This window comes from Gymnoscopelus microlampas (genome assembly GCF_963454915.1).
Source record: "Gymnoscopelus microlampas genome assembly, chromosome: 17".
Taxonomy (NCBI): Eukaryota; Metazoa; Chordata; class Actinopteri; order Myctophiformes; family Myctophidae; genus Gymnoscopelus; species Gymnoscopelus microlampas.
In genome coordinates this window covers 37,813,858-37,824,693 of record NC_139954.1, presented here as the reverse complement: position 1 = coordinate 37,824,693, position 10,836 = coordinate 37,813,858, and the positions used below count along the sequence as shown (strand labels likewise).

The window sequence follows — 10,836 nt, the reverse complement described above, 5'->3', positions numbered from 1 at the left end:
ATTTGTGGGACCCATTTTTATGGGTAAATATCCCTTTGTTTTGTTTCCTACATTCAAAATATTCCATAAATAAAGTGAAAAAGCCCATCTACAAGCGATGCGTGGTGAGCTATTTTTACTAGTTTGGGTTCTGGGGGGACATTTCTCTTTCGGGTCTCGAGCTACAACGTTTGGAGCGAGAGCGAGAGCGAGAGAGAGAGAGAGGAAAGATGAATGAGTCTTTCTCTGTCTGAACTATTGTGGGTAAACGTGTGGGAAATACAGAGATTATCTCTGTATGTAGCTATAAGACCACCATTCAACTCTGCAAGAAAGTAATTTCCCATTTCTCTGTGCGTGCGTGCGTGCGTGCGTGCGTGCGTGCGTGCGTGCGGGCGGGCGGGCGGGCGGGCGGGCGGGCGGGCGGGCGTGCGTGTGTGTGTTAAACTATAACACAAAAGAAAACAAGTGCAAAGGATCATTACAGGGATTTTTTCAGAAGCGGCTTCCCGTTTCTGAGCCCACACCCAAATCCTTCCTCACACACACACACACACACACACACACACACACACACACACACACACACACACACACACACGCGCACACACGCCTGCGCCTCTACAGATGACAGGGCAGAGTGCAATGTCATTTTCAGATTAAAGAAGGCTGGAAACGTCGGCCACCTTGCGTTTGCCATTGTCTGCCGCTCCGGTGTTCCCATGGCAACCTCAGGTAAATACAGGTATAGGGAGAAGATCAAAGACGTTTGAGGTGATGTCACATTATCTTTGATGTACTCTCCTCCTCCTCCCTGTTCCCCATCTCCTTCTCCCTCTCTTCCCTTTGTCTTTCCATGCCTCGCTCGCTCACACACAGAAGTTAACATTTGAACATTTGTCCTCGGAAGCCCTCGTTCAGTCAGACACTTTTGTCGAGACAAACCATTTATTGCAATGATATTGCGTTGACTCTGAGAGCGTACAAATTTGGTTCCACTTGTACGCCCTCAGAGTTACAGACCTGCAAGGGTCCTTTTGGAACACCCTCAAGGACCTTTGAGGGTCCCTGGACCACACTTTGAGAACCACTGGTCTAGATAAATCATTTATTGCCATGATATTGCATTACATTTGGCAGTGTGATACTACAGATTTATCTGCGCAAGCATGACACATTATTAGTTATTACATGGAACATAACGTTGACCTCTTCAAGGGCATAACGTAAGATGCACAGAGATAATGTCATACAATCCACAGGAATCCATACGATTAGCATGCTGACATAGTGAAGAACTAAATGCCACAAGGAGGAGGACGGGGAAGTGGAGGGAGTTGGATCACTGACGAGCTGCAGAGGAGGCGCTGTGACCTCTGCTGAGCATGTAGTATGACAAGTTGACAACCCGTGCTCACTCCCAAGGCGTCACATTGTGCCGCTCTGTCAGTAGTTTTAACATGACTGTAAGTCAAGTTTTGACGTGATGGGACACATGTTGACAAAACTCTGCCTAAACCTAACCCAAACCCTAACCTCACAAAAATATGCTTAAACCTAAACCTAACCTCACAAAAAACTATGCAGAGAGAGAAAAGAAAACTCTCACCCACTGAGGGATTCGATTGCGGGAAGTTGCGGTTTCTAGCCAAGCGCTGCTACCAGGTAAGCCACCAAGGCAGCTGGCCAAACCCTCAATTCAAGTAGTATTTGAAGATCCAATATGTGCCTTTTAGTTGTTGTAGTCCTATAGTGACGCATTAGGGAGTGAAAATTAGATGCCGGCAATAACTGACGCCTATCTGTGAGAATGTGTTGCTGCAGAAGAGGTGCTGTAACCTCCGCTGAGCGTGTTGCATGAAGAGTGAACAGCGTTCTGCTTAAAAAGAAACGCCTAGAACATTGGTTCTCAACCTGTGGGCCAGGGACCACTGGTGGGCCACGAGGCTATTGCAAGTGGGCCCCCAAATAATTGGCAAAACACTACGATTTTAATGATAATTTAACATGAATATGAAAAAGTCATACCAATAAATAAGAATTAAAGTATACTACATGGGTTCCATTGATTAAACGTGCTCCGAAAACGCAAGCGGCCCGCCCATCTGACCACTTAACATGTTAAGTGGTCAGATGGGTGGGCCACAAACGTTGAGAACCACTGACCTAGAATGAACCATTAGGATTGAGGGCGCATGTGTTGGCTTGTTAGCGAATGACATCGGAGGGTGACTGAGCGTGAGGAACCGCCTGCGTGCCGTTACTGCCTGAACAATGACGATGCATCAGTTTGGTACATCTAGGCGTTGTGTGCTTGTAGATCTGATACTTTCACCAAATGTGCGCCTACTTTTGGCCGAATTGTTATGACATGTCAAGAATAGGGAATGCTATGGTTCATGCAGTATATATATATAAATAAATAAAAACATTTCTCTCACATTGTGATATTGTGAGATTGTATGACCCTGTCTAGTGAATGGGCGAGCAGCCCTCAAAGACATTCTACTGCTGGGTATCACTATCATCACAGACACCGGGGATTTCTACTATATAATATGAGAGCAGGATGAACACACACACTCACACACACACACAAATCTAACAGGAAGTGCACAAAATCAATGGAGCATCTCCAGCCTCAATGCTCTACTTCCAACCCACACAGTAAAATCCTCAGCATCACCGTTACTGATTAACTGAACTATTTAGGGTCCATTTGGGTCCATTTTTACACCTTTGAGTTAAGTGAACACTGAGGATTTTAGTTCATCTACTTCTTCATACAAGAATGTCACGCAAAAGTAGTGAAAATAGCAGATCTAAAAGAGCTTGTTGAGCTGCTATTTTCACTATTTTACTTACTAAAAATAAGAACAAAAAAGGAATGTTTTTTGGACATACAAGGTTTCCACCCGACAGCGACGCTATATGCAATCCCTACACAGCCTTGCGCTGTACGGCCGGTTATTGTGTTTTTTTTCCATTCCTTTCTTGCTTTCTTGCTTTTTTTTCCCACCCCGTCAAGTCTCCCACTGGGACAGTGTTAGCGTGCCCGGCTCTGTTTATTTTATTATATATTTTCCCCCTTTTTAGGGCGAGAGCTTGGGTGTGAGCGAGGTCGAGGCGGGCAGCGTAGCGCAGAGAGGAGACCAGCGGAGCAGAAACCACACAGGCCAGGGGTATTGGATGAGAGACTATGGCCTTCTGGCTGACTCCGCGCGTCTGCCACTTCCTCCCTCTCCCACAGGCACACAGGTCATCATATTCATTCTCTGTGAGCTATAAAAGATATCCACTACGCCCCGGATAATGTCCTGTGTGTGTGCTCAAGACTGCTCTCCGCTTTGACCTGTTTGACTTCCCTCCCAGACGAGAAGGCGCGCGAGCGAGCGCGTCGCCGTACGTGCACGCGTCGTGCACGCCGCGCACGACACGTGTCCCTCAAGGACACATTTAACTAACTGTGTGAGATTCAAGGGCCCCCTCGTTTTGAGAATGTCTCTCACCACCCCTGCGTGCCCCTGTGTGTGTGTGTGTGTGTGTGTGTGTGTGTGTGTGTGTGTGTGTGTGTGTGTGTGTGTGTGTGTGTGTGTGTGTGTGTGTGTGTGTGTGTGACACACACACACACACACACACCCTGCTGGAGCAGATTAGTTCACACTTTCATCACCAGTCCAGGGTCTCGGGGGACAGGGGAGGGAGAGTGAAGGAGGCTGGGGCCAAGTGACTGAGAGAGGCTGTGGGGACTGTAGTAGAGGGTAGTGGGTGGGTGACCGTTGGGAGGGGGATGGAGCGAGACTATTGGGCTGACAAAAGTGTGTATGTGCATGAGCACTATTACTATACTTGTGAGGGCCAAATAAAAAAGGATAGAATTTGAGAAATACATATTCTGAGGACAATTTCCCTGGCCCTTTACAAGATAAACCTGTCAAAAGTACTTACTGCAGAACCCATAGTCATAGTGCTTGGTGATGTCATATTGATGATATCAGGGGTCTCATATGGGCATAAAAGGGACACAGGCAGACAAAGAGATACAGATAATTGTGGATTTATAGATATAGGATGGCGCCGGCGTATTTGGGGCCATTATGTCAGGAACGATGCAAGTCGTTCCATTTGTACTGCTATGCGACACAGATGTTACGCAAAGCCCGGCCAATCAGTTAAGCCGATGGGTCGGGGTAGGGCAATCAGGGACTTATACTGGCTTAGCGACACAAAAGTGACATGACGTGAGTCGGTGACGCCAATCCGTGAAGCCAACGGTTTGGGTCGGCCAATCAGGGAAGCCGATGCATACAACTTCCCGAACACACTGTCAATTTCTGCCTCTATTTCAGACCCGCGGGCCGACAGAATACAGATGTTCGTGATTTTTCGGTTCTCTGAAACCCTTGGTCCCTCCGGCTCTGCACACCTGCAGGGTTATATGAGACGAGATACACAAGCCAAGTTTGAGACCAAACAGTCAGACGCTGTCCGCGTTATGCCAGGGACAAATTGTATGTGACACACACACAAATAGACACACACACAGAGATTCCGTAAATTAGAGTATAGATTTCTGGACAGCCACCAATCCAACCGGCTTCCCACTCGGCACATCTCTCCCTTGGGTCCTCTGATACACAGAGGTCAGATGGTTCTCGAGATATGGACAGACACGCACACATGCAGTCACACACACATGCATGCACACATAGATTCCCAGCATTTATAGATGAGATTGCGTCCAAAAATGTTGCTCACAAGTATAGGGTATAGACATACCAACGCATGTGTGTGTGTGTGTGTGTGTGTGTGTGTGTGTGTGTGTGTGTGTGTGTGTGTGTGTGTGTGTGTGTGTGTGTGTGTGTGTGTGTGTGTGTGTGTGCGCGCGTGCGTGCCTGCCTGCGTGTTCACTGGCAGTAAAGGGTAAGTCCACAGCGGCAGGCTCTCACAATGGGACCTAAAGCAAACACAGACTGGCCGACTCAGAAGTGAGCGTGCATCATGTGCGAGTCTGTGTGCAGTGTGCGAGTGTGCATGCCTGCCTGCGTGCGAGCGTGCACTTGTTTACCCTGTTTTTGCAGCCACATTCTTCTCACATCGTCTAAAAGAAATTCCCTCATTCAACATCGCTGCCAACACGGCATCATCAAACTTTGGAACCAGAAGCAGCACATTGATATGCGTGTAGTTATTATGAGTGAGAGCAGGCAGGCAGGCCAAGGCAGTGCGGCAGATGTGTGAAAACATGTTCGTGACATAAGATAGTTCTCCTTCCTGAGAGCTGCACACAACCAACATCTCTCCGTCAAAAAGTGGGTGGGATGCCTGATGGCTCAGCCAGTCAGAGCACAGACCCAAATGCTCTGTGAGTGTGAGGACCCCGGTTCAAATCTCATCCCTGTCTTGTCTCTCCTCTCTCTGCCCTTGGAATTTTGTCTGCATTGACCCCTCTGACATAAAAAGAAATGCCACACACAAAAAAATAACAATGCCACTTCGGCTGAAAGGGCTTTAGAAAATGATACTTTTCCGCAATATATTTTGTAAAAAAGATAATTGGATTGTCTAAGTGTCTCTAGTACATTATGCACATTTTTCTGCGTTATGAGGTGAAGGAGTGTGTCCATATTACTTGATCCAGGGCTCTATACTAAGTTGGTCGGCTCCTTTTTTCCCCTCTAGCCCAAATATCTTCTTGTGAGGTGGTAGGGCAGCTATTTTCGCCAGATGTTCACCCCGGAATAGGGACCCTATATGGTTGATGTGGTTAAGTGTAGCATTTATACCTGACAGGGGAAATTGCTCCACAGGGAGTGGTAAAGCAAAGTATTGAACCGGATTGATTGAACCGAATTGAAGTGCAGTATTAGGTTTAGTGGGGGATGTCACCGAGGGGGGTTGGATTCCCGCTCACCACCTCCGTGACTGAGTGACTGCTCGGTACGGACGCACTTCATCACAGCTAAGCAGTCCACTGGTTCAATCAATGAGCAGCTATTCAAAAGGAGCTGGCCACATAATAAGTCTTGATTGTAGTGTGTGTGTGTGTGTGTGTGTGGGGGGGGGGGGGGGGGGGGGGGGGGGGGTTGGCGGAGTTGGCTGAAGGATGGCGGCACTGATCGCATTCCCTTTGTCATCGAACACGATTAGAAACCCACTCATCCTATAACCCACTCGTCCTAAACAATGTCCTGTTGGGGACATTGTTTAGAGGGGACAAAACGAGAGGGTAAAAACAACAGATCACCTGTCCCTATACCTCGCTACGCTACCCACCATAAACCTGAAGATAATGCGCCGCCTTTATCAACAACCACACACTTGAAATTGGTCTCATAACTCCCAACAGCGTTCCATCCATCATAGTGATATTACACCTACACAGTCAACAACAGCGGCTCCTGTTCAAGACAGATAGCGCCATGCAATAGAGATGGTGAGTAAACAAGGCATTCTTCTCCCATTGAGCTCTGCTGTTCCCAGGGACCAACATTATGAAACACCCCGTGGCTGCAGCAGCCTAGAGCTACCTGCCTCACAGCAGCACCTCCACTATAGCAACAACACTGATAACAGACAGGTGACTCTCTATCTCTCTCTCTCTCTCTGTGTCCCTTGGCAGAGCACTATAGATCACTCTCTCACCACCAGCCAGTCTCATCCTAGCCAAGTTCATGCTTTGCTGCAAGTTATCAAATGAATGTAGTAGCTGTGTGAGCTTGTAGATCTGTTATTTTTGGCAAAGAAATGTGGTGTAGAAGGGAAAAAGCGGTCCAAGTACAGGTCCAACTCAGGTCCGCAGGAATAGAGGGTTTAAGACACAACTGGCACTTCCAAGTACAGTCATCCCAACATTGTACATAGCAGATTGCCCTGTGTAGACTGCACATAACATGTTGTTCCCCCAAAACAACAGCGCAATGATATATAGCAGGGGTCTTCAACAGGGGGTCCAAGACCTCTAGGGGGTCCTCAGAGTTACAACAGGGGGGCCACCAAATGTGTGTGATAGGAACTTCTTTTTGCATGAACCACTTGAACCCTAGAATTCATTTTCTGAGGGGAACGTTAGTCGAAAATATCAGATCTACAAGATCGGCTATGAACTTTTGGCAAAGAGGTTTGATGTAGGGGGAAAAGAGCAGATCAAGTACAAGTTTTCTAAGTATTGAGGGTTTAAGTGGTTAACTGTCTGAAAATATACATTAACATGAATCCAACACTGATGACAGTGCTGTCAAACAAGTCTATATGAAGCCATCTACCCATGAAAAGGTAACATATCTGCAACATAATTTTGTATGTAGTGGGGGTCCCTGCTTCATCTCTCTCTCAGCTAAGGGGGTCCTTGGCCTGAAAAGCGTTGAAGACCCCTGAATCATCATGACATAATAGCGAGAAGTGAACCAACCTTAACCGGGGAGTTCCTGGTGGCCACTGGCAGCTCCCTGACGCCGGTGCCCGGCGGCGAAGACGCCGAGGTCCCGGCGGCGTGGTAGCCCTGCAGCGAGCCGCCCTGTCCGGCAGCACGATGCAGCCTGCCTCCGTTACCTCCACCGTTCCCCCGCAGCGGCCGCTGCCTGATGCCGTCCAGCAGGCGGACCAGCAGGATGTTGGCCGGCAGCTCGTCCACGCCGCAGTCCACCACCAGGACGCGGCACTCGGGGCAGCGGAGCTCGTTCCGGGAGCGGAGGATGTTCTCCAGGCAGCGGCGGCAGAAGGTGTGCTGGCACGGCAGCACCTTGGCCGTGGTGTCCAGGCGCTCCAGGCACACGGAGCACTCCAGCAGGTCCAGCAGCGACGACGACTCCATGTCCATGTCTCCGGCGGAGAGGGTGATCATTTCTAAAGGGGTTTAGTTTAGTCTAGCGTCCGTGTCCGTGTTGTGGAGAGAAACGATGTGTCGGAGGAGCGAGAGAACATTCTGGGAGGCGAACGGAACGGAACAAACGGACGGACGGACGCTCCCCAAACAAACCCCGCGGAGCCCCCGACGCGCCGAGCGAGATTATACTCCTGTCCTCCGCCTCCTATGAATGTCTGTTCTCCTCTATTCTATTCTATCACTCCCTCCCTCCTGGCTTCCTTCACTCAGATCAGATCCTCCTCTCCCTCTCTCCTCTCTCCTGTATGTGTGTGTGTTTTGCTCCTCTCTATCGCTCGCTGCCCTCCTCCCTCCTCCCCTCCTTCCCTCACCGAGATCCTCCTCTCAAGGCTCTCCTGTGTATCTGTTCTCCTCTATTCTATTCTATTCATCTCTCTCTCCTCTCGCAGCTGTGTGCAGAATGCGGTGAGGTCACGCTCTCATCAGCCGCGCACCGATCATCGGCATTGGCGCACGCGCGCGCGTGCGTTCCGTGCGTCAATGCTGATGATCACACACACGCACGCATGCATGCATGCATCCATGCGCACACAGACACACACACACACACACACACACACACACACACACACACACACACACACACACTAAACGTGGGGAGGAAGAGGAAGAGGAGAGGTGAGAGAGCTAATGCACCGAAACACAACAGCCACACAGTCACAGAGGCATAATGCCACTGTTGCCACAGACTGTCATTTATTACCAGTTTTTCCTTACACCTTCCCACGGTTGTTAAAAAGACAGAAAGAAAAAAGAGAGGGAGAGAAAGAGAAAGAGAGGGAGAAAGAGAGGGAGACGAGCCAAAGCCCTCCTGGCAAATGTGAGGCAGGCGTGTGTGTGTGGGGGGAGGGGGGGGGGGGGAGATGGATGGAATAAAGAGAGGAAACGGAGAGAAAGAGTGTCCAGGGAGACAGTGGTGGAAAAAGTACTCAATTTTACTTAAGTAAAAGTATCAATACTGCAATGTAGAAATGCTCTGTTACAAGTAAAAGTCTGGAATTCAAAATTTTGTTGAGTAAAAGTACAAAAGTACTGGTATCAAAATGTACTTAAAGTACCATATTAAAAGAAAATAGCAGATCTACACATTGTGAGCTTGTAGTTCGGCTATTTTCAAATGGTTGAAATGTACAGGGCTGGTACTGGTTACTATATGTTATGTGATAATAATCAAAATCTACAAAGTAACTACAGTAGTAACTAAAGTTTTCAAATAATTGTAGTGGAGTAAAAGTACAACATTTGCCTCTGAGATGTAGTGGAGTAGAAGTAAAAGTACTGAAAATTGGAAATACTCCAGTAAAGTAAAAAAAATACCTCAAAATTGTACTTAAAAAGTACAGTACTTGAGTAAATGTACTTAGTTACTTTACACCACTGGTCCAGGGGCAGGGAGACACTATAGGAGGAGCCAGGTGTAAGAGCAGGCCAGCTCAACGTGGGAGTATAGAGAGCTCTGACTGTGATGGACGCTGTTCTGTAATCGCTGTCATGATGAGGAGAGCAGCACCTGCTCCAGATCTAATGCGTTGGATAATAATGGTGCTGATGCTGAGTGGAGTGGCCATAACCTGCTCTCATAGCGTGTATGGCACACACCATTCACAGAAGCTGTGAAATATCAATGTTGTCAATTTTAGGCCCTCTCTCCACTCTCAGAGATAAAAATAGATACATTAATAAACACTGAGGATTTTACTGTGTGGGGACTGGGGACGGATACAGGATAGGTGGGCACTATAGGGACATCTGGGGCTGGGCACCTCGGTGTAAAATTGGCTATTTTGTCCAAAATGTAAAATATATATATATATATATATATATATGTGTGTGTGTGTGTGTGTGTGTGTGTGTGTGTGTGAAAAATGGTCTTAAGTCATGTAAAGTATACATGTTGTGAACATGCATGGTACATCATTATCAGACTTAATTTTATCCTTCAACATCTTGTTTATGCCCCAAAATGACTGGATATACAGGTTTTGTAGCAATTTGAAGTAATTGTAGTAATATTAGACCTCAATTGTCAAATGTTTAAGCATGTTCTAATCATGTATACTTGACTTTACTTACAAAACATTTTTCAAAACTTGTATTTATAACATTTTGGATAAAATAGCCAATTTGACATTGAGGTGCCCAGATGTCCCTATAGTGCCCATCTATCCTGTTACCAGCTAATATACTACACTTAGGCCTACTACCTTAATTGATAGATAGCCCAGTGATAGATCAGTGATCGATAATTGCACTTTTTCCCCCCGTTAAAGATAGAACAATTGCATTGTTTTAGAGTCTCTGTTGCAAACAGCCTGCATAGGAGCTCAATGACAGCCAACAACACTTTTTCTCCTGTTCCCCTGCCTACAACACTACAGTATGACGCATGGTCTATCCCCATGATGGAAGACAGCTGAATAGAAAGCTCATCAATCAGGGGACCAACAGACCAACTGTTGCTTCAGAGACCAGCGTAACCGCCAGTATCTGGGGACATCGATTGTGGTTATCACTACATTGTCTGAACAATCAAACAAGTCTTGTTAGACAGCCTATTTCCCCCCCTTTTCTTTTCTAGTGCTACATAGTAGTTGATAAACGATCAGGTGGGAAAGAACGGTTTCTGACGACCCCTGCTGGCGAGATACTGTTACGAGCGTTTGGTGTAATTCAAACAAAGCCAGTAATTTTTTGGTCAAACAGACAAATAAGCAGTGGTGGGAAAAAGTACTCAAATGTTTTACTTAAGTAAAAGTATCAATACTGCAATGTAGAAGTACTCTGTTACAAGTAAAAGTCCGGAATTCAAAATTTACTTGAGTGAAAGTACAAAAGTATTAGTATCAAAATGTAGGCTAGGCCTACTTAAGGAAGAACTTGATGAACGGCGAGCCATGTAAATTGGACTACAATTACACATCCTACCTAAAGAAAGGTTTATTCCATACCATAATACCATAAGCAATAAAAGC

At 47.0% G+C, this 10,836-nt stretch overlaps 1 protein-coding gene across 2 annotated transcripts in view; it reads right to left on the bottom strand.

Moving 5' to 3' along the window:
* LOC311064503 (E3 ubiquitin-protein ligase SH3RF3-like) overlaps window positions 1-8,090 on the bottom strand; it is a 143,875-nt gene extending 135,785 nt beyond the window's left edge. For both annotated transcript variants that reach the window (XM_084084347.1, XM_084084348.1), the window contains exon 1: window positions 7,391-8,090. In XM_084084347.1, the coding sequence (XP_083940473.1) occupies window positions 7,391-7,822 (432 nt within the window). In that variant the 5' untranslated portion in view covers window positions 7,823-8,090. The remainder of the gene's footprint in view (window positions 1-7,390) is intronic.
* Between the last annotated feature and the right edge of the window lie 2,746 nt (window positions 8,091-10,836).